General features: G+C 47.3%; 1 protein-coding gene across 3 annotated transcripts in view; it reads right to left on the bottom strand.

Annotated features, from left to right (window-relative positions):
• Positions 1 to 24,080, bottom strand: part of C9H10orf90 (chromosome 9 C10orf90 homolog) — a 248,427-nt gene that overhangs the window by 200,494 nt on the left and 23,853 nt on the right. For all 3 annotated transcript variants that reach the window (XM_023224356.1, XM_023224352.2, XM_023224355.2), the window contains exon 2: positions 23,234 to 23,306. In XM_023224356.1, the coding sequence (XP_023080124.1) occupies positions 23,234 to 23,306 (73 nt within the window). The remainder of the gene's footprint in view (positions 1 to 23,233; positions 23,307 to 24,080) is intronic.

Below are 24,080 nucleotides of genomic sequence, written 5' to 3'. Positions count from 1 at the left end.
TGAAACCCTTCCCAATGACTCTAGCCTCTCACCCCCTCTGCCCACTACTCAGCAGTCTCCATTCCCCTGAAGCCTGAATGACAGGGAGATTTTTCACTAGGCGTAGCCAGGATGCCTTTTTATGCAGCCGCAGTCCCTGGTTCTGACAGCGTCCACCATGCTGTAATCAGAAAGGCACACACACTCCTATTATGCAAAGAAACCTCAACAACCCTTCAGATACCTACTTGACATAAAATTATTTCATTTACATGTGCAAGCACACATTTCCACACAGTCTCGTCATTGCTACAAATTAAGTAGCAATATTGGAAGGCCTCACATGAAATATTAAGAATAACATCTGATTTCCAAAGGCTCGATGCAATCATCCTCCACAGGAGACGTAAAAGTTAGAGACAATGGCACAGGCAAGACCTCAGGCCCTGACCCTGCCTGGCCAGCAGCTCTAAGAAGTGTCGAATGAGTTCACAGCTGCATGTCATTGCAGACTTCAGAGGAGTGTTTTAAAAACCCAAGTCAGGGCAAGACTTTCCCTGCTCAAAACCTTTCTTGGGCTTCTGACTTCACCTTGAGTATAAGCTAAAAGGCTACAGGACCCCCCCATGAGGTCCTATCCCTTTTGTTCATTGGCTCCAGGCTGGGCTCAGAGCTGTTCTCAAACCCTCCATGCATGTCCAGGCCTCGGGGTTTTGTCTTCTCCAAATTTCGGCGTATCTCACTTCCTCCCATTCCTCAGGTCTCTCAACATTACTTTATCTGAGAGGCCATCTTTAATAAGGTAGTACACCCTGTTTCTTTGTAGTCACTCACATCATTTTATTTTCCTTTGCGGGGCTCACCAACACCTGACAATTTCTATCTTGATCTGTCTGTCTCCCCAAGTAGAATGAGAGCTTCATGAGGCTGGGCATAGGGGCTCATGCCTGTAATCCCAGCACTTTCGGAGGCCAAAGAGGGAGGATCATTTGAGGTTAGGAATTTGAGACCAGCCTGGTCAACATGGTGAAATCCCGTCTGTACTAAAAATACAAAATTTAGCCAGGCGTGGTGGTGGTTGCCTGTAATCTCAGCTACTCTGGAGGCTGAGGGAGGAGAATTGCTTGAACCCAGTAGAAAGAGGTTGCAGGGAACACAGATCACGCCACTGCACTCCAGCCTGGGTGACAGAGACTCCATCTCAAAAAAAAAAAAAAAGAATGAGAGCTTCATATGACAGGGTCTTTGCTCAAGGCTATGGTCCCAGCCCTTAGAAGCCCTTAGCTTCTAGAACAGAGTGAATATTTAATAAATATTTGTGGAATGAATGACTCCACCATCGCATTTTGGGGTTCACCCTGATAACGCAAAGAGATGAGGAACTTTGCTGGTCAACTCAGCAAATAGGTATTAGAATCCAATTGGGGCTGGGCGCGGTGGCTCATGCCTGTAATCCCAGCATTTTGGGAGGCTGACGCGGGCAGATCATGAGGTCAGGAGTTTGAGACCAGCCTGGCCAATATGGTGAAACCCTGTCTCTACCAAAAATACAAAAATTAGCTGGGCGTGGTGGCAGGGGTCTATAGTCCCAGCTAATGGGGAAACCCAGGAGGTGGAGGTTGCAGTGAGCTGAGATTATGCCACTGCACTCCAGCTTGGGCAACAGAATGAGACTCCATTTGAGAAAAAAAGAGAGAGGGAGAATCCTACTGAGGTTTTGTGAATGCTGGCATTAGAGGATGATGACGAGATAGTATAACATGGCCCTTTTTGTGTGTTGCTTTGCATTTGAAGTTCTCAGCAGAAACTGCCTCTAGCTAACCTAAGCCAGTGGGATCTGGGGAGCTCACAAAATTGCTAAAAAGGCTAAGAACCAGATTTGGAACTTAGCAGGAACTAAGTAGGCTCCTGGGAACGAAACAGTAGAGAGTTGGAATGGTTCCATAGCTGGACAGTCAGGATAAGAACATTGAGTCAAATAACCTGAGATTGTTTTATTTCCTGCTTATGTTACTTATCCCAGGGTCAAGGTCCCAGGAAAGAGCACCCATAGGCGTCACCTTTTGAATTTTTGCCGAGTGTACAGAGCAGGGAAAGGAAAGGTCTGGCAGAAAATCTGCCTGAGGACCCCATTAGTCCCCACAGTGGGAGACAGGCACCCATATTCATTCCCCACAAGGTTGCCTGCAGCAGGTTAAGGCCTACAAAGAATGTGGCCAGCTAGTAGAAAATGGAAATGAACGCAGCAGTCAAAGATGGACAAATACCCACCTGGCCCTTGCCCTCAGAGAGCGGGCGGTCTGTGACAATGTTAAACTCTATTGTTAAATCCCCTGCTGTTAAATCATAGTTATAGGAGGCATCAGGCTTGGGGCCCCCAGCCATGCTGATGCAGGGAGCTGGAGGCGCGGAAGAGAGTGCCTGATGGGACCTCAGCATCTCCCCCACAGTCTTCCTTCTTGGAAGTAGAGCGATTGTACGTAAGCAGACACTCACGTGCCATTTCCCCCACCAGCCTCAGGGCCCACGCTGGACCCCCTTCAACAAATGTCCTGGGAGCCCCTGAGCCTCAGCAGCACTTCCTCAGCATTATCCACTTGACACTTGTCCTGCAAGACACTCATCACACAGAGGCCAAGCAGGATTGCAGAACTTGCAGAAATACGTCCATTAGCAAAGTGAGGCCCCTAGGAGGCCCCTCAGTAAAGAACACAGCTCACCGCAGTGTTACTTTCCAAACTGATTCGACCACAGGACATTTTTACGAAATATAGCAGGTGTTTAGCATCCTACTTAACTGTATTCTGCAGAACATCCTTTGGGAAACTCCATCCAGAGTCGAGGGTTCTTTCAGGGTGCGCTCCTGCCCGCCTTTTCCTGTCTGGTTGGCTCCAGTGCATCCTGACAGGAGAAACTCTGAGCGCAGAGCTTTGGGGGAGGCCGTGCAGGCTCTTCTTGAGTTTGCTAATGATGTTTGGATGACTCCTTCATTTTTCTAAAGGTATCAAGGCCTCACAATGAAGTGAATAGGTGGGAACATGGAAATTAGCTTGAGGGCTGAAATCCAACCTTATGCCTTTACATCATTCATTGGAATTTTTATTGCAATCTTCAATTCTGTGGATGGAGACCTTCCATAAAATGCAGAATTCCTTCACAAATGTGGGAAGGTGGGCTGGGCGCAGTGGCTCACGCCTGTAATCCCAGCACTTTGGGAGGCCGAGGCGGGCGGATCACTTGAGGTCAGGAGTTAGAAACCAGCCTGGCCAACATGGTGAAACCCCATCTCTACCAAAAATACGAAAAAAAAAAAAAATAGCCAGGTTTGGCGGCAGATGCCTGTAATCCCAGCTACTTGGGAGGCTGAGGCAGGAGAATTGCTTGAACCCAGGAGGCGGAGGTTGCAGTAGCTGAGATCGTGCCACTACACTCAGCCCTGGGCAACAGAGCAAGACTCCATCTCAAAAAAAAAAGAAAAAAAAAAATGAGAAGACTCTAGGAACCATCAATTGCCTGGTAAATAAGCCCCCCTCTTCTGAACAGAAGGCAGGTATCATCGAAGGCCCCAGGGAAGGCTGGCCATTGCCTCCACTGCCCTGTCCACACCCTCAGGACAGAAGCATCCTGGAACAGAGAGGGAGGGGTCCTTCCTTCATTGTGACTTGCATCTGTATTGTCCTGTGGGGACCATTTGCATCCCAGAACCCACAGTTGTCCTGATGAGGAGGGAGGGAAAGAGGTCACCTGGCTGGTGAATGCTGAGTACAGAAACTTCTATTAAGCTCAGGGGTGCTGGACGCTTGGGGTCAGTGCAAGAACTGAAAAGCCACCTGCCTTGCCTCGTGTGTGAAGGGCTCATTACTATGATAATAAAACCTTACCCTGGCTTGAGATATGTTCTTCCAACTTAAGGAAGCATGACTGCATCTTTGATATCACAATTAAAATGGATCAGTAAAGAGAAATAATGATTGATCTTTGAACTATTGTGCTGATGTGTTAAAGGTGCTAAAATGTGCCTGGAGCAGAAACTGAATCACAGGGATCAATACACTGAGCTATATCGGTGCAATGGCTGCAGGTTTCCTGATAGGCCGGTGCTGGCAATGAAAAAAACAGAGTTGACGCTGCAACTGCTTTGCCAGGAGCATTCACCTTGGTTTTTCAGTGAAAGTGTAACTGTCCTTGGGGCTGTCAAAACTTCTCATCTCTTCTCTGTCTGCAAGGACAATTCCATCCAGCAGCTGCCTCGGCTACCACAACAAAGGCCATGTTGCTAAATTCAAAGAAGGCTCAGTGAAACCAGGTTAACCAGATAGGAGTGGTGGTTTCGATTTTTCTTTTCCTGTCTTTCTTTCTCTCTCTTTTTTTTTTTTTGAGATGTAGTCTCACTCTTCCACCCAGGCTGGAGTGCAGTGGTGGTCCAATCTTAGCTCACTGCAACCTCCGCCTCCTGGGTTGGAGCCCTTCTCCTACCTCAGCCTCCAGAGTAACTGGGATTACAGGCATGTGCCACCACGCCCTGCTAATTTTTTGTATTTTTAGTAGAGAGGGGGTTTCTCCGTGTTGGCCAGGCTGGTCTAGACTCTTGACCTCAAGTGATCCACCCACCTCGGCCTCTCAAAGTGCTGGTATTATAGGCACGAGCCACCACATCCAGCCTCTTTTTTTCTTAAACTGTGAGTATAACTGGTTATTTTCATTTCTAAGAAATGGTTCCACTGTAACATGTCTCATGAGTGATGAGGAAAAACGTCACTGTGGTCCACATGGGTGTATGGAATTGAATTTACCAGGAGTGAGGCCTACAGGGAAACTCTGCAAAGGAGCACACGTCTTGCTTGTCTCTATGGGGTTCCTGCCTCTAGCCTGGAAATCATGGCCGGAATTCAAGAAGTTTGACAACTCCAAGGTTAAAAGGAAAAAAGAAAAAAAAGAGGTGAAGCATGGGCGAAAGGGAGATTCGCAGTTAGATACTCACTGCTAGTTCATTTCTACCTTGTGGCAGTTAAAGGTAAAAAGGAGGAGGTTAATAGGTTAAAGTTATGCACTGTAATTTCTTTTCTCTTGTCCCCTCAGCAAAAAGAAAATCCAGCTCCCAGGAACTCAGCAGCATCCTCCTCCCTTGTCTTTTTTAGGCCGAGTCTTGCTATGGTATCCAGGTTGGTCTTGAAATCCTGGGTTCCAGCAATCCTCCCAACTCGACCTCGTGTGTAGGTGGGACTATCGGTGTGCGCCTATGTGCCTGGCTATGAAGCAGAACTTGTTTTCATGTTAAGATGAATAGTGCTTTTTGATTTCTCAAAATGCTGTGCCAATTTTCTCTGAATATGAGAAAACTTGCTTGTTCTTTTAATCTCGAAAGAGCAAGTGTCTCTTGAAAAAAATGCATGGAATTATACCCAATCTATAAAGTATACATTTGTCTTTATTATGATATTAGTTCCCTCCATGTAATGTGCGAAAACACCTTCAATGGGCAGGGAAGACGCCTGGATTCCAGCCCTACCAGGCTGCCACTCCTGTTCTGTGGCTCAGTTTTCTTATCGGACAAATGAGACAAGGCAGCCTCTCAAGATTTCTGGCTTTGACATTCTTGGGATCTCCAAATGTCCATTTGCTAGAGTGAATTTAAAATGCCAAGGCCTATGTCTTATTCATATATTGTCAAGGCCATTCTCAAAGAGTCCATTAAGTGGTGGAAGGGTAAACGGGTGGGTGGGTGGGTGGGTGGATGGATGGACAAAAAGATGAAACAAATAGGATGGAGTTGGGTGATTGGATGCTGTGTTTGTCGCTGTGTCACAGCTTCTTTATTTGTGGACATCTCCAGGACTCGCCATGAGCCCTCTGCTTGGGGTCTGGCGGTCACCGGGAACACTGCGTGGAGCCCCGGGGGAGGTGTGCCGATCTTGCCAGAGGTCAGGCTCCCTGATGCAAGGCGAGTTCTACTGGCTCTGCCTCTCAGCAGTGAGAACAGTTCAATAAGTAATTTGGGGATGGTTTTGCAGAGTGGACAGTTCTGAACACTTGGCAGTAAGCAGTCCTGACCTGGGCGTCTCCCCAGCCACTCGCTTGCCTGCCTCTCCTGTATCTAGTCCCTGCAGCCTCTGCAGAAACCAGGCTTGCCTGCCCACTACTCACTCTCTACGTTCCTCACTGGCAGGAGTGCAACTGGTGATCCCAGCCATTACAGAGGGGCAGGGGCTGGGCTGGGACAGCTTGCACCTTCCAAACACACTGCTCTCATGGGTGCCCACCACTGGGTAGGGAGACACTTGCTGTACCCCGTGGCACAACCTAGCCTTTAGAGAGATCTCTGCATGGTGCTTCTGTAAGAATCAGGGCTCTTAATAGAACTCCTTGTGACACTGCCAATGCACAAATTAGGATTCCAAACACAAGCCAGTGTTCCATACAATTACATCCTCATCAGGGTTGGAAGACAGAAGCAGCCTTCAAATGTGGCGTTTAGGGCCCTAACTGTTCACGAACGATGAAGGCTGATTTCTACAGCATTCATTTACCATCATTGACCTCTTCCTGCATTAATTGTGAAGGGTAAAAACTTTTATGACGACAGCTTCTTAAATGCTAATTCCATCTTTTTGGCGAGAGAACTAGAAGCCCAGCTTATCCTAGCTAACAGGATGAAAGAGGCAGACACTCCCTAGCAAAGAGTTCTCATGAGCAATGTCTGATGGACACATTCTAATGAAGGGAAAACATCTGGCCAGAGCCCATCTCTTCGGCACCCTCAGATAAGCCTCCTGCCTGATGCACAACACATCTCAATTATCAAGAAAGGTCTGTGTAGAGACAAATGGCAGGTGTTAAAAGCAAGAGCAGGAGAGGGAGCTACCAGCTGCCCGACAGATGCAGACATCAGAAGGGATCTATTCTTTATGCAATGACTTGAAAGGGGGAAAGTTTTCAAAGTAGCTTTAAATTCCATATATTTAAAATTTTAGTTAAACTAATCAGGAAAACTGAAGCTCACAGGGATGACTAGCCATTTGTAGAAAATAGGCTTATAAATAATATGGTCATGAATGTTTTGTATTCCAGGTGGATACGACATCCCTTTCCATTACTAAACCCACATACTTGGTATTCAGTGAAGACAGGAGCCACCAGCCCTGCAAAGCACTGTGAGAGATGGACCCGGCAGAGCAGGATTTGCTGCATATCAGCTGCAAGGAAAGGTGAGCGTGGTGGGAGGGAGGGGTCTCCAGACCCCAATGATTGTCTGTAAACCTCACTGCTAGACAAGCTTTCCTTTTACATTCACCAACTTCTCTTTTAGCTTGCAAATATCTCTGAGTTTTATCCTGCATTAACTATATGACATTGTTCATATTTCTTTCCTCTTAAAATATAGATAATAAAAACAGCAGCTGCCTGTGTGTGCACTGCATTCAAGGCATGGTGCCGGCAGGACCATATTTCACCTTCTTGATGTCCCTGTGATGCAGGGACTATAACTGTCCCACTTTAATAACAAGAAAATGGAGCTGGAGAGCTTAAATCCCTCATGCCCTCATACTTCACCAACACACTGCTCTGCCTTTATGTTGAAGGCCTTCATTCAGCAAATCCTGTCAGTTCCCCCACTCTGTGCTGAGTCCTGCAGATGCTGGATGAAGAGGGCCCAGCATGGCCCCAGTGTAGTCACCCTGTGGATGAGCTTGTAGGGGTTGGGATAGGTGAAGGAGGAGGGAAAGGTGACTATGCTGATGTGATGGCCCAGGCAAGGTTCTGAGAAGCATAGAGGGGCCCTGGGCTTGGTAATGGTGGGGTTGGGAATGGGGAGACAAGCACAGAGTGGGGACAGTGAAGGGGAACGTTGAAAGGACAGAACCTTCACTCAAGCCAAGTCCGTCTGATGGACACTCCGTGTGTCTGGTCTAAAGTCGACAATTACCATGAGTGATCACCCAGGGTTGTCTGTGGCTCTGAAGCCCCCACAAGCACCATGGTGACAATGGCTAACAAGCAGGTACTCCAGCAGCAGGCCAGGTTTGGAGAGGTTATTTATTAACCAGTTATTTATTATTATTAAAAATAATAATCAGTAGCTCTTGGATCTATTTAGAGGATGAAGTGAAATGTGACGTCATCTTCCACCCTCCATTCCCTTACCATCCACATCCAATGCTCGAGCCAAGCCTGGGGCTCTATTTCCAACACCCCAGAGGCCAACACCCTAGGAATCACCCTCTTTAACTGGAACAGCTGCTGCAGGCCTCTGGTGTGTTTGCAGCATTCACTCCTGCCTTCCTTCATTCATACCGTCAAGGGAGATTCCGCGTGGAGCAGAGGACACTCACTCGCACATACACCCTTCCGAGCCTCTACAAGGGGCCACAGCAGCTTTGTACTTGTCATTTTGTCTCACATTTCTTAAACAGGGTTGACCAGATTATCCAGGTATTAGACCAGAATCTGTTTCAGCATGCACCACAGTCTTCTCACAAAGCAAAACAAATCCTGTAACTCCCTCCTTTTGAACCCGTTAGCAGCTTCTCCTGCACCACACAGATAATTCGCCTCTGTTACCTCAGCCTTCCTTTCCAGCTCTCCAACTTGTTTTCCTACTACTCACCCCATTTCTTGGTAGGATCAAGCCACAGTGAGCTTTCTCTTGGCTCCTTGAACACACCTGGCCCGTTCCTTCCTCAAAACCTTTGCAGATCCTGCTTCCTCCCCTGGAGACAGCTGCCCCTTGCTCCGTTGCTTGCATGGCAAACTCCTATTCAATCCTCACCACCTGAAGCAGGACACCCCTTGGTTTTTGCTCTCTTATCTCTTTGTTGCAATGATTTTGCTTGTTTGTCCACTTGATGTTTGTCTTTCCTGAAGCACCAGGACATAGATTTCAGGAGGGCAAGTTCCCTTGACATCTTGCTCAGCATTGCATGCTCAGTGCCAGCACAGTTCCTGGTGCATAGGAAGTATTCAGTAAGAGGGGAAGCACCCTTCTGATTTACCCACCCTGTAGCTCCCTGGCCTCTAAGATTGCAGAACACCACCAACACCAACCCCCAGGGCAGGGACTTGAACAGTCAGCAAATGAAATTGAGGACAGGCAGCATAAACACCAAGACCCAGCAAGCAGATGCAAAGGCAGCAGCACAGAAAGAACGAGACAGTCACGAAAGAACCACAACGTGGAACTTCCTCTGCAGCCCAAGCACTAGGTGGTAGGAGTGGTAAGAGCAGACGGGGCAGGCGTCAGACACTGATGCAGGGGACCAGACACTGTCCTCACGTGTGTAGCTACAGATGCCCCAGTAGAGCTGGAACACAGTGACCTTGGGGAGCAGCCCTAGAATCCCAACACAAAGAAACTGGCAAAACTCATCATGAAAGAGATGAGGAAATTTCCAAGAATGGCCTCGAAGAGACACCATGTTGCCCAGAAACCAGAAGTCTCATAGTTCATAAGTGACGATAAGTTTCAGGCCAGGTCTGCCTGACCTCGAGGCCTTTCCACCCCACTCTCTAATGTTGCCACACATCCAGTCCCCATCTATGTATTGGGTTCTAATGCTGTGTTGGGTGCTGGGGTTGCAGCGAGGAGTGTGACACCGGCATTTGCTGGGCCTCAGGCTCCCAAGCCAGCAGGCATCCAGCACTGCCTCTCTGGGTACTCAACATACCCCAGAGCATTGAACCCCACTGCAGTCCAGGGGGGAGAAATAGGACCTCTATCCTATTCAGAAACCCCATAAGCTACTGGACTTTTCTAGCTCTCAGTATTCTCATCTATCAAACGGGAATATTTATTTATACCATTCTCAGGTAGTGGTTGTGAAAATAGCACAAATCCTTTTCAATGCCCAGTGAATTGGTGGGTGTGGAGTTGGTCCCAGACAATATGCACCTGCTGCTGCCTTGTAGAAGCATGGTAATAAGGGCTCCAGTTCTCTACGGCCCCTCCCCAGGGCCCCTGCTCTTTTCAATGAACTTTTAGATCTTTCGATCAAGAGGTAAGGTCTGTATTTCCACCTCTAGATTCAGAGTTGTGCCATTATATTTGCTTTGCTTTGAACGTGAACTTATGCATTTCCTTTTCTGTGCTTGGCCCCAGCCTTCACCTTGTGAACATTTTTAGATAAGCCTGAGTGAGCAGAGCCATCACCCCAACTGACAGCTCACTGACCCCACACACGAGTGGGCCCAGCGAGAGCAGAACACCAGAACTGCCGACCTGCAGCCCTGAGAGCTAAAGACATGCTTGTTGTTCCATAAGCTACTGAGTTGGAAGATGCTTTGTTTATTGGCATTGTGGCAACAGACACCTGAATCCCATGGCTGTTCATACCCAAGCCCATGCCAGGTCCTCTGACACAATGGCACTTCTGGATCTACATGGCACCTGCTGCCATCATCCAGACACGCCCCCTACCCCTGGCAACCATGTGATAAAACTGCCTGGAAGGGGGTGATGTCCAGGTTCTGCAGGCATTTTTCATCCTCCCTCCATCAACTGCCCAAAGACCCATGAGGCAGGAATTTTGCTGATGGGCAAGAAATGATGCGGAAGGGGAGGCCTAGGACATTCCAGGGCCACATGGTGTCTTGGAGAACACCTGGCAGTTTCTGTCTGAGGTGGAGCAGCACACAGGAGCCGTGAGGTCACCAACCCCTGCTGATCAGCTGTGAAGTACAGGCCAGGAGACAGGCCTGACCACCCAATGGGGCAGCCTGATGGACATGGCCAAGGCCAAGGACAAAGCTGGCCACTGCAGGGCTCCTGGCCCAGAAAGATTTGGGGCAGGAGGCTCTGTGGCAAGCTGGAAGAAGAGCAGCCCCTCCTGTGGGATGAGGCTGCAGGAATAAAGAAGAAGCCAGGCGCGGGGACGAGCTGAGCATGGAAGCCAACTGTGCATGTCACTAGCAAGTGGGGAGATGCCTGACTTCCTGGGATGGCAGGCTCAGAGTGAGCTCTCAGGTCATCCAACCGGTTGTCCTTCCCCTCTGTGAGACCCAGCCCAGTGCTCACTGTATTTCCCTCTTCCCACCCTCTCTGCTTCCCCCAACGTGCAGGAAACATAACACTTCAGAACAGAAAATAATTACACGGACACACCTGTAAGCATCTGTATCTTTTGGCAGGTGGGGAGGTTGATATCATGCACTGCTAATCTAAAAATTAATGATTAGAATTAGCCACTACTCATCAGGGAAATTCTAATCAAAACTACAATGAGATATCACCTCACACCTGTCAGGATGGCTGTTATCAAAAAAGAACAAAAGATCAGTTTTGGCAAAGAAGCAGAGGAATTGGAACCTTTGCACACTGTTGGTGGGAATGTAGAATGTTGCAGCCACTATGGAAACCAATGTGGAGTTTCCTTAAAAAATTAAAAATAAAACTACCATGTGATCCAGCAATCTCACTTCTAGATATATATCCAAAAGGATTAAAATCAGATTCTCAAACAAATATCTGCACTCCCATGTATATTGCAGCATGATTCACAGTATCCAAGATATGGAATCGACCTGAGTGTCCATCGATAGGTGAATGGATACAGAAAATGAGCTGTATAGGCCCAATACAATACTATTCAGTTTCTAAAAAGAAGGAAATCCCATTACAACATGAATGAACCTTGAAGACATTATGCTAAGTGAAAAAGCCAGACACAAAAGAACCAATACTATATTATTCCACTGATATGAGGTATCTAAAACAGCAGAATTCAGAGAATCAAAAAATGGTGGTCGCCAGAGCTGGGAGGCAGGGAAACATAAGGACTTAATAATCAATGAGCACAAAGTTTCAGTCCAGCAAGATGAATCAGCTCTAGAGATCCGCTGTACAGCATTGCACCTAGAGTCAACGATAGTGCATTGTATCTTTAAAAAATCTACTAAGAGGGTAGATCTCATGTTAAGTATTCTTACCACAATAATAAAAAAGAGATTATGATGACTGTCTAATGTCTATTACAACGATTCCTCATAAAAACAATGCAAGGTAGGTACTACCATTTTCACTTACAAAGTGTAAAACTGAGTCTTAGAAATTAATTAAGTTGTTCATGGTCACAGCATGAACTGTGGAAGAGCTGGGATTCTCCAAAGCCTCTTATTTTCACCCAGACACTGACTCTCAATCTTGTCTCCTAAGGAAAGAAGAGTATCCTTTGATACAAATTTTAATCCATGCTCTGGGCACCCCAAGCTAAGAATCCACATTCCCAAACTTCACACAGTGCAGCTTTCTGGAAGGGAAGTCCCTGACCCCCAATGTTGCCTGTTTTCAAAGCTGTCCAAGAACAGGGTTTGGCCAACCCCCACCCCCACTAGGCTGCCTGTCTCAATGTTTAATCACCCTCGCGGATTGTTTCCTAAGTCTCATAAAAAGAACAAATCAAGTTTAAGCACACACAAGGCATTAGTGAACACCACATTCAGAAATGAGATGGTAGCTGGACTCCTGCCAGCACTGGTATGGAGAATCTAAAAGAAGCTATAAGCTGAGGGTCATTAAAGTAAAGCTATTTAATACCGGAAAAGGAAGAAACTTCTAAAGCACTGTCCTATTACAGATTATTGCTTCTTCCCATCTTCCAGTTAAAATCCAGGGCACACGTCTACCACCTCTTCTCCATTCAAGGCATGGCGGGCAGGGAGAAGAGGGGCCCGGAAGCATTCCACCCTCGAAGAGCCCAAAATATCAGCTGTGGCTTAAGGGCCCCAAGATAATCACATTCGTGAGAGCTATAAAATAGAGTGGGCTCAGGATTTAGGAACTGGAGTGCAGATCAATAAAGAAGCGGGGCCTGTCTCCGGGTTAAAAAGGACCACCACAGTGATAACTTGCTCCTTCCATGGGGCTCCAGATGAACGAGGTACAATCTCAATATTCAATGAGAAATCAGTCAATGTCACCCAAATGGTCTGCACTCCCCTCCCAGACCTGCAGACAGTCGTTTTCAAATCCTGCTTGACACACTAAGGGATGTCTCTAACTGCTCAGGGGAGACTGTCCACCTGGCGGGGGTGCTCACCGCCCTCCTTCAGCCAGAGCTTCTCTGCTTTCATCTGGTTTATAATGTGGCCTCCCACAAGATTTTCTCTTCAGAAAGATTTCCATTTAAAAATATAAACTGCTTTAGGGAAACTTAGCCCTCTGTGATCTGTACTCACTCCAAATGGTCAAGGTAGTTTGAGACACACAGATACTTCACAGCTGAATCTCTTACAGCGTTGTTCAGGAGCTCTCCCCTCAGCGCAGAGGTCAAACGGTGGCATTGTCAAATACCAGCCCAAAGGGAGAAGGTTCTGGGAGGTTTTATAATCATAAGGTCTCCTCATGTACCCAAGGTAGGCATGTGACATGAAGCCAGGGCTCTTTTAAGAACAATGACACCTTTGAACAGGAAGCCAGACCTTACCTGTCTTCTGCTCAAACACAGGAATACAATTTGCAGCAGGACACGTGACATCCTTGTATCCCCTTGGAAGCTGGAAAGGGGTCACTGGCTCTAATTTTCTGCTTTTGATAACAATGACCTCTCACACGTGTCACAAGCTGTGTCTCAGCCAGGCGTGGGCCTTCCTGCCTACCGCATTTCACCAAGGGGAGTTAAGGGCAAGTTATCAGCAGTCAACCACACACAGAGAGAAAGAGAGAGACCCGCTGTTGAAAAAGAAGAGAGAAGCAAACAGGTTAGGAGGTAATTCGTTCCAGAAAAAAGATGCTGTATGATAATGGTTTCATGGCCAACACTCTGACATTTTTACCGAGACATAAAATAAACCATGAAAAGTCATAGGTGTGTAATGAGAGGACAAATAATTGTGTTTTGTCTGGCAGTTGCTTCACTCCGCCTGTCCTTGTCTCCTCCAGCTCTGCCACATTTCAGCTGCCAGATAAATATTCCTTTTCTGCTGGGAAGCTGGATATTAACATGACCATTATATTCAATAACACAATAAGTTTCAAAAGTACATTTAAATTCTTGTGTCGCTTTCAATTTACGTTGCATTTGTTTATATGCTTTTTTTTTTAGAAGTCCTTTCCTTAGATAGCCAACTGAGCAAAAGCCACTAAAAAAATAAATAAATAACACTTTAGCTCAAACCAAGTCTATTCTCTCCACGCCTTATTAACAATATTTCACCAAAACAAGCAGCATTGTGCTCAGCGGGGACCACAAAGAGTTTGGGGACATGCCTTCTCTGTTCAGTGTTTTCCCGATAATATACAGCCCTCGGAAGGAGTGTGTGACTTCCAGTGATTATTTGTAAGTATTATTTTTCTCTTGGGGGGTGCTCTTGATATACAACTAGCAATTAATAAGGAAGTCAAAACAAATAAACCTCTTTCTTTAAAGGAGCCTAAAATTACACCAAAAATAATGCATAAGCCCAACTCGGACTTCTGCAGAAGTTAGGGTTCTTGCTGTAGGGCCAGGCAACACCAGGAGGAGAGAGGCTGATGGAGTCAGAGGAAGATGAGGAGGCTGATGCCAGGAGGAGGGCAGATCGATTCAGAGTGGTGAGTAGAAAGCAGACACGAGGGGACACGTATTCTGTGTCGTCTCAAAGTCCTATTGATGTCTGCCTTGGAGATGGGCCTGATTCCCCGTCTCCATGCCCCACCCAGACTTCATCCTAGACTTAGCTCCTACCTCCCATCAGCCAGCGCATTCCCCCACCAGGGGGTTATTGAGTGCTCAGGCACGGCGCTGAGACTGGCAAGCAAAATCAGACAGGCCCCTGCTCTTGTGCAGCTTGTAGTTAGGACGGAGGAGCAAGTATTCATCAAATCCAAATCAACCTGAAAGCATGACTGCAACAGGCACAGCAGGGGAGAGAACGGTGGACACCCCCGACTGGTCATGACATTGGGCTGGCTTCCAGAGGACATTCAGGTAAGGGGCTACAGGTCAGGTCAGTGAGGGTCATGGCCACTTAGCAGGAAGGAACCCACCGGCGCAGGCAGGGATCCTGAAGCAGGAGGCACGTGGCGGCTGCAGAGGGTGAGACAGACAGGGAAGGACACGGAGTGTCGGGTGCAGGGCCCAGGGCCTCGGGGCCTTTTGCACCACAATAAAAATGCTCCTTATTCCAAGAACAACTGGAAGGCATGGAAGGGTCTTAAGCAGGGGTGGTGTGGCCTGAGCAAGTCGATCTGGCTGTAGGTGGAGATGAGAATGAGGAAGGTACAGTTGGGCTATTGCAGGAGTCCAGGCCAGCATGGCAGCGGTGGAGAGAAGAGGCTTGCCCCAAAGATGATGAGGCGGCAAATCAGAGGGCCTTGGTCATGGCTGGACACTGGAGTGAGGGAAGGCAGAAAGACTCCAGGTTTCCCGCGTGGCTAACAGTGACGGTGCCGTTGCTGACATGGAGCAGCATTCCTGAGTTCAGAGCGACGGCGGGCTCTAGGTCGGGGTTTGCTGGGCCCCCCGGCCTCCCTGGACCCAGTCTAGAGCTCAGATTTCTGCATTGCTCTGGGAAGTGAGTTCATGACTTGAATCTGATTCCTCTGCCTGATCCTGGGACCTCAGGAGCTCTGGATGGGGCTGGTCATGAGCCAGGGATGTGTGTGGGACCTGGACACCACCTCTTTCCACTGCACCCCACCCTACATTCCCAGTCACCCACCTGTGCCTCCTCTGAGGACTCTGTGTCCTCTTGCTGCAGCCCTGACACTGCCTCTTGCCTGGCTGGTGTCCACACGTGCCTCTCACCAAGCCCCTAGGAGCCAAGTCTCAATTTCCTGTCTTCCTGCCCCAGCAGGTGTGCTGATCCCCGGGTCCCAGCTGGTCTCATTCTGCCCACTCCTCTACATCTTCTCTCTCCCCCTGCCAGGCCCTCCTGGTGAACGGCCTAACATTGAGGTCCAGTATGACGTGTGCCCTGACATCTGGGGAAAATGATGAGGGTCTCGGATGGCCTGTCATAATTCCTCTCCCATGCTGCACCCTCAGATAAGCTCCCGCAGCCAAACAGCCCTCCTTATCACGGGATCATAGGAACCCAAGGTCACCTCGCCCTCTTTTTACTACAAAACCTGCCTCCTACAGACCCAATGTGTTCACACGGTTCCTCAATGCAGTCCTCATGTAGCCCTGCAGGACACACGGAGCCCTCCTCCCTGGAGCTATAAGCATATGGGACCAATAAACAGCTGTTGACCTCAACTGCCCAGTGCTGGGCATCATGTGTGGGCATTTCCATCACGCTAGAGCAGCAATCCCTCCCTCATCACCAGGGTGAAGAGGAGGCCATTAAAACAGCCTTTTATGGGATAACTTTACGCTGAATAACTCTTAGACATGCGGGAATGACAATCACTTGGATGGGCAAATATTACACCTTTATTTCTTAAAAACCCAGCAAATGCCAAAAGACCCTGAGTGGTGGTTTTCACAGGGATGCTCATGATAACTTCTTGGGCTCCACACCTGGAGGCTCTGATGCTACAGGCCTGGGTGAAGCCTGGAGACCTATTTCTGCTCTAGGCTTGATCAGTGATTCAGATGCACCCCTCCAGTTGGGAACTGCTGCCAACTCAAAGCCATTTATTCTGCTCTGTGGTTGCAGGAAAATCTCGTCTCCGTGGCGCATGGTGCGGGGTTGCTGCTCAGCCATCATACTCAGGTCTCTGAACGATATTTCCCCAGGAGGTGCTCCTTCCAAGCAAAAAGAAAAACCAGTGCCAGATGCCTGTCTCTCAGACCTGATTCAGGTCTTTATTCGGATCAGGATACCGACGCCCAAAGGTGCCCACCCTGACGTGCATGGCGAGGTGGAAGGGCTCAAACACTTCACAGGGGAATTCAATGAAATCGTGGGTAGGTTTCCTCATTCCACTCTTCTGAGAATGAGACATGGGGCCTCCTGGACTGTGCCTCACATGTCCACCCCAATGTCTGATTTCCTCACACCTGGATGAAGTCTTCTTGCCAACTGCCTTGGTACACAAGAGGCAGGAACTGACCATTCATGCCTTTGAAAGGAAGCTGTAAAATCTGGCTGATGCGTTTCTGTCTGACACAAATCTATATAGACTGCAAAATCTGCAGCTGAGCTCTTTGCATAGTACAGCATTTTACCAATTATTTTTTAAATTAGATTATGCTACCAGGTGACAGGCAAAGGCAAAATTAGAGGCAGAAACACATACGGGGGGAAAGAGTTGTTTATTGCACTATTTATGGGTGATTGCAGCAAAATTGGGGGTCAAGGCCCAGGGAGCCACGAAACAGAGTCGAGGATGGCACAGGAGCACAACGGCTCTTCATAAGAGGGCACACAGGTATCACGCAGCCCCAGGGGCAAGGGCCAGTTGGTCTGCTTTCTCTCTAATAACATCCTACCCAAGCAGGCACAACAGACTCAAATGCATCTCCTTATGTCCTCCACAGGAAGCAGGAGTAAATGCATTTTACTCTCCAGTGATCAGAAAAGCAGCGCTGCCTTTTTCCACCACTGCTGTGCACAGCAGGGCGGATGCTAGCTGGAGAAAACACCAAGCAGACCCCATCCAAGCCACTTCTAGGGGAGCCTCCTCTGTCCCTCTTGACAAGGGAAGCTGAGGAGCAGGTCAGGAGCCTGTTGCTCAAAGCACTTGAAAAAATCTTGAAGAGCAGAAAGGCAGATGTTTTCCCTGTAGGGTTCTCGGTCACTCACACACTGATTCCCACCCTGCTCTGGCTTGCCTGGGAGGGTAAAGTGAGAGCCTCTGAAGGAGAAATGGCTCCAATAGCTTCTTCAGGCAAATTATGCCATTCAATCTATTGAACCACTTCTCCCTGCTGATCCCTGAGCTTGGAAACACAGAGATGAGTAAAACAAGGTCCCTACACTCAGAGCCCGCGGTCCTGGAAGGAAAAAGGATGAGTCAGCAAGGTCACGTGAAAGGATTGTGGTTGTGGTTGTGCAATCGACAAAAGGCCCTTGAGAGACCGGGGGTGGGGTGGGGCAGGTTGAATCAAGTTTCAGTCAAAAGAAAGGATTTTATCAACAGAAACATATAGAAGGGTTTTCAGACAGAAGAGTCTCTGGACAAGGAGAGAGACAGGCAAGAGCTGGGTGCAGGGTGCTTGCAAGGCCATGGACCTGGAGAAAAACTCAGAAGGATAAATCAGACTCTGAAGGGGAAAGGCACTGAATGCTACGCCAGGGAGCTTGTATTTTGTCCTCTGCGGACTGATGTGATTTTTGACCAGAGAAGTTGCATTGATTGGAGACACTCTTATAAATTGTTGAATGCATGGATTCTCCCATGGGCAGGGAAGAACCTCTGAGAAGGAGGCAGATGGAGTGAGGTACAATCAAACAGTTTCTGTATCAAAAGATAATCCACACACTGAAAAGCCAACAATTAGAGCCTTCCTAAAAACCAGGTGTTTCAGGGAAAGCAAACAGATGAATGTGGCATCCCTCCTATACCTCGTTCCCAGAGAAACTGCATTTACAAGTGGCTTCTTCTGGAAAAGAAAATGCATGTAACTCACACTAGGTTCTGGGGATCCTAGAACAACCCTTCCTTGAATCATGATGAAGGGTATGGGGTTTATTGGGGGGACAACTAATGGTTTAATTCAGTACTAATGAAATAGAAACTATTGTTATGAAGGAATCAAATCACTGCTTTTGTAAAATCTGGAATAAAAGAACAATCATCCTCAAGTTTTAAGTGAAATATAATTATTGTATCTGACTCATCAATCAAAGTTTAAAAACTGCCAGTTGTAAAGGTCAGGTTAAATTGATCAGGAGGAAGAAAATTCCATGCCCTCTGGCCCTGCCTTTTTCCCTAAACCAAGTGAATTGGTAATTAAAAGTTCCAAGTGACCTTCATCATTTCCTCCTCTATTTACATTTCCCCTAAATGATTTCCCCAGAAATGGCTGAACCAGACACCTGACTTCCAATCATTGTCAATCCATAGACCAAGTAGTCTCATCGGCAGACAGGTAGCACGGTGACGGGGAAATGTTACAAAATATTTTTGTGACACGCAGAATGGGGATTTGAAGGGGACTTTCTACCTCTCTCTGATTTTAAAAACAGATGTGAGTTTGGACAGAACAGTCACCCTTCCTACGTTTGTTTTCTCCTTTCGTGTTCAGATCCTATTAATCATAGTAAACTAATCTTTTACACAGGCCAACAGATTTTAAAGGCCCTGCCAGGAGGACAGTTTAACTATAAGAAATCAACTCCCCACCCTTCCCAGTCTTGGAATTTCCAGTGACTGAGGAAGTGAATAGCTTCATTGTGAAAATGAAGGATGCAAAAATGAAAATTCAGAGACGACATTCAGTTCTGATTTCCTGCTTAGGCTCTATACAGCCTGTTTGGAACAAATAGCCCACTGATGGAGCTGCTGCTGGAGGCTACCACCCGCATCACTGAAGTTTAGAGCAGCTTCATAAAGATCACAGCATCCAAAAGCACCCTTGTCTAAGAGCAAACCAAGAAATGAGGAAGTGGAAGGACTGTTCCAAAGACAAAATGCTAATTGATGGCAAGGTCAACGTGGGCGCTACATACCTCAATTTAAAAGACAAAACCCTGACCTCTGCTCTGTGGTTTTCAGGACAGTGCTCCTCTTCCCACCCCACACATGTGGTTCCCCCTGGTTTTGCAGTCCCATCCTCTTCCCAACTCATATCTTCTCTCCCACTGGAATCTCAGCCATTCTCATGGTTTGTCATACCACCCTCGTGTACATCATGATGATATCAAGATCTACAATGCTGACCTGCAACCCTGACCTGTCTCCTGATCTACACTGCCAGCTGCTTCCTGGGCATCTGGAGCAGATCAGGCCATACTGACCTTTCACACATAGAGTTTCCAAACACCACAAACTCAGGATCCTCCCACCAGCACCCCACTAACCCCATAAACCTCCTGGATCCTGAGTTCCCTACCTTATGAATGACAGCACTGTCTGTCCAGGAACATCTTTTACTTTCCCCTTATCCCAACAGCATGCAAATAATTTGACTAATTTCTGGGGCTCCAAAAGTTCTAGCGACCATAGCCACTGCCCCAGCCAAACCCACATTACCCGCCACCCGGAATATCACAACAGAGTTGTCTTCCTAGTACTTGGATCAGATAGTGTATTCTAGCAACTTCAAAATATTTTGTTGTTCCTCTTTGCCTACCTAATAAATACAGATTAAAAATAGGTAAGGAGGCTGATTTATTTTGGCTTGATGCCATTGAAAAGCTTTCTAACAATCCCTGCTGTGTGAGCATGCCACGGGCTACCTTAAAACAGAGTGACTCCCCTGTCCCTGGAGTTTACTATGTGTCCAGGCCACTCCTCAGGGGCTTCCACATTCTTGCATGGGGATGATGAAGAGGGGTTTAAAACATCAGACATCTCAAAGAAGCTGGACAGAAGGACCTCTGTGGCCCCTCCCTAGCTGAAGATTCTACGGACCTACTTATGCCTTCTGAGACATATGCCTGGCCCATGGATTCCTTCTAGAACATTGCCCCACTAGCCCATCACCCCCAGGATTGGGTCTCTGGAAGTTGTGCATCTAATATCTGACCTTGCCTCCTGACTGATGATCGGGTCAGGGTGCGCCTGACCCAGCAGTTCCAGGTAAGGGCTCGCACGCTCTTGCTGCCAAGGCCCGAGCAGCAACCTTGGTTCCTGTCTTTCTGCAACCCAGTGTCTCATCCTCCCATGAAGTTCACTGGTTTCCTTACAACAGTTTCCCTTTGTCTACAATAGTGGGTTTCTGGTTTCCAAACCCAGAGTTTGACTTAAAACTCTGTTCTCTGGGTTTCCCAAAGCCACTGAGAGGGCTAAGAAAGACTTCATCCTTGTCCCAGGCCCTTCTGATGAGCATGGAAACAAGGACTTTAGTCCTGAGCTAAACTCCCTATGCTTTCCTGAGGGAGAACGGCCGACCATGGAGAGCCCAGAGGGCACGGGTGGCTGCTTAGCCCTCCTTTTGTAGCAGAGGTGCAACTGGACTCTCTCCTTGACCAAATCTCAGCCAGGCTCCTCTGGGCCCTCTTCTTGACTAGGCCTCACCCTTGGCCTGCTAAGCCCAGTTTTAGGGTTAGTGAGAATCGCTCTGAGCCCAGGATTAGCGAGTTCCTGTAAAGCCAGTTTAGGCAGAATGCCCCCCACCCGTGATGGCTAATCATGTCCGTCTTCCCCCACCTTGGATACTAAGTTCCTCTTTGTAATTTTCCATCAGCTGAGTTCCTCAGTCTGCCTTTTGGCCGCAAACCTCCAGCTGCCCTTGCTGTATTCAGAGGTGAGCTTAGTCCTGCGCTGAAGGTGCTCTCCTCCACTGCAGAACTCCAGTAAAATCTGTCTTACCGTTTTAAACAAGTGCCCAGTGCAATTTCTCTTAAACAGATGGAAACAACCTTGCAGGACGACACGAGAGGGTGCCTTGGCGAATCAGCCCTGCTGGGAAGCACGAAACCCATTTAGGTCTGACTCCTTGCCTTCTACTAGAATATACTCAAGGTTTAGGACTGCCTGTAAGTGTCCTTCCGTAATCCGCACTTTGACAACATTGGCAGACTAAAAAAAGGATACAAAGCCAAGAGTTCTGTCTCCCTCCCAACCCAGGGTTGCTTAAGCAATTTCCCTGCCGCCTGCACCGTTAACCTCTAGCCTCGGGCCAGCATGGAATTGGTTCCTAAGCCATTAAAGTGCTCAGCCTCTCTCCAGTAGGCATCCACTGTGGAAGTGCGCGGTCCTAAGATAAAGAGGACCAAGCATCCACATTGAAGTCACCAGGTCTCATTGACGTCACAGTCACCTCTCTGAGTGCTCTGAGGAAACCATGGCACTCTTCTCAGTGTCCCCAAACTCCCTGTGGGACGCAAGTAGCCAGACATGTTTTGGGAGCCTGCCTTTGCTGTTCAGACCACAGTAAGTGTCTGTAGATGGATTCATGTCCTCACTACAGGCAATTTCTGGGCTAAGTTTTCAAAGAGTTCAAACTAAGTATCTGTCACTACTAAAAAGCTGGAGGTTGGGTGTGGTGGCTCATGCCAGCAATCCCAGCACTTTGGGAGGCTGAGGTGAGCAGATCACTTGAACCCAGGAGTTTGAGACCAGGTGAGGCAACGTGGCAAGATCCCCTCTCTACCAAAAAAAAAAAAATAGCTGGGCATGGTGGTGTGTGCCCATAGTCCCAGCTACTCGGGAGGCTGAAGTGGGAGGATCGCTTGAGCCCAGGAGTTCAAAGCTACAGTGAGTCATGATAGCATCACTGCACTCCAGCCTGGGTGACAGAATGAGACCCTGTTTCAAAAAAAAAAAAAAAGAACAAGCTGTAAACCATGCTGCTTCGGGACTTCCAGAAAGGATGAAATATGAAAGCTTGTTTCAAGTAGTGTTTTTGTCTTGGGTTGACTGTGTCAGTTATGGAAAGGAATTCAGGTTCCTGGTATCTTTGCTATAGGCAGGTGGTGAGGAGAAAACATAAATGTATCTATGTGCGTATACGTGTATACATACATGCATATATACCCACATCCACATACATACAAACACACACATAATCACATGCACTTTTCATCTATAGCGGCTCATCTGCCACATTTATAAATTAAAATTAAAAGGAGGATTAAAAAATAAAATTGTGACTTTAAAGCATTCTTTTAGAATTGAATTTTGCTAGTCTCTGAATGGAAATAGTCTATTAACCCAGTAGTCTTTTTACAGTTCCATCAGAACACTGGACTAAATCCGTAGGATTTCGCTCACAAAGGGTGGGGCAGGGGAGCTGGTTTTCACATCATTTATGTTAACAAACTTAATAAAAGTGATGAACTGTAACCATCTCACCTAGTGTTTTTACAGTTTAGTGGCTGAGAATGGAAGCTTTATAAAAATGATTTATGAATGCACATGTCCTGCCTATATTTAAATTGCATCCACTTTGGTCTGAGAATATCTGTATTTGTCCCATTACTCATCCCTGAGGGAGCCCTGCTGCATGCTGGCCTGACCCACATGCTCTGCGCTCTGCAGGGAGCTCAGGTTCCACAGGCGCCCCTGAAGCCACCGCTGCACCTGTGGCATCCTTTAGCCTCAAGGCCTGGCTGTTTAGACGTTCAAACCAGCTTCAAATCTTGTCAGAGCCACTGAGCTATCGTCTCACATTTGGGGGAAAATTAGGCTTAAAAGTACATTCCATTATTAATAAAAACAAAAGAGAGAGAGAGAGAGAAAATAAAGGCTTGAAAGGGAACCCTGCCTGGGCAGACCCCAGTCCTTTACCTGCATTCGAAAGACTTTCATTTCTTTCCCAGGCAGAATGATCTTTGGGGGATGAGAAGAGTCGACTGTGGATCTAGAAAATAAACAGAAACATTTCCCAATTTCATATTTTGATTTGCCAGATATATAATTTTTAATAATGTACATTTTTTTAAAATCAGGAACATCCTGGAATTTCTCAGTTCTCCCAAGAAACAGCTATAGATTGTAATGAGGACGTACTTCCATTTTCTCCTGGGTTACCTCTATCAGTGAATAAAAGGTAGGTTTCTGAGGATTTCAAAATGCACAGGAAGGGAGGGAGGGAGGAAGGGAAACTAGAAAAATTCAGCCAACATTGATTTTGCCGTGGATTTTGTTAGCAGATCAAGGAACCACATCTAATATTTCTCTTCTAGCCCATCACAGTGCTGAATGGGTGCTGGGCTGAAGCTGGACATTGAATAAATATTGGTAAATTGATTAGCTATGAGCCATCCAATTTCAGGCCTTTAGGACCCAGTGAAAATAAGCAGAATGTATAGGAAACTATTCTGTCGTCTGCAGGTATGACTGTTTGCTGATTTTTTCTGCCAAAAGGTAAAGATTTCTTTTGTAATTTTATTCTCAAAGCAGTTTGCTGTGGGTGAGATTTTTGGCTCTGATTTCTAACTTTAATGATACTCCAGATTATCTCATTCCATACTGGGTTTGCCCTATCCCCATCATCCTTTGGAATATCCTGTGTTCTTGCCCCAAAGCTGGAGAGCAACTGTCCTGATGGTCCTGTCATCATCTTGGCATGACTTGAAGGGGCAACATATTCCTAGAGCACAAGCTGGGCTCTCAGCGTGAGCCTCAGTTCATG

Source organism: Piliocolobus tephrosceles, chromosome 9 (assembly GCF_002776525.5).
Source record: "Piliocolobus tephrosceles isolate RC106 chromosome 9, ASM277652v3, whole genome shotgun sequence".
Taxonomy (NCBI): Eukaryota; Metazoa; Chordata; class Mammalia; order Primates; family Cercopithecidae; genus Piliocolobus; species Piliocolobus tephrosceles.
The sequence above is the reverse complement of the archived record's forward strand: the minus strand, read 5'-3'. Positions and strand labels throughout refer to the sequence as shown.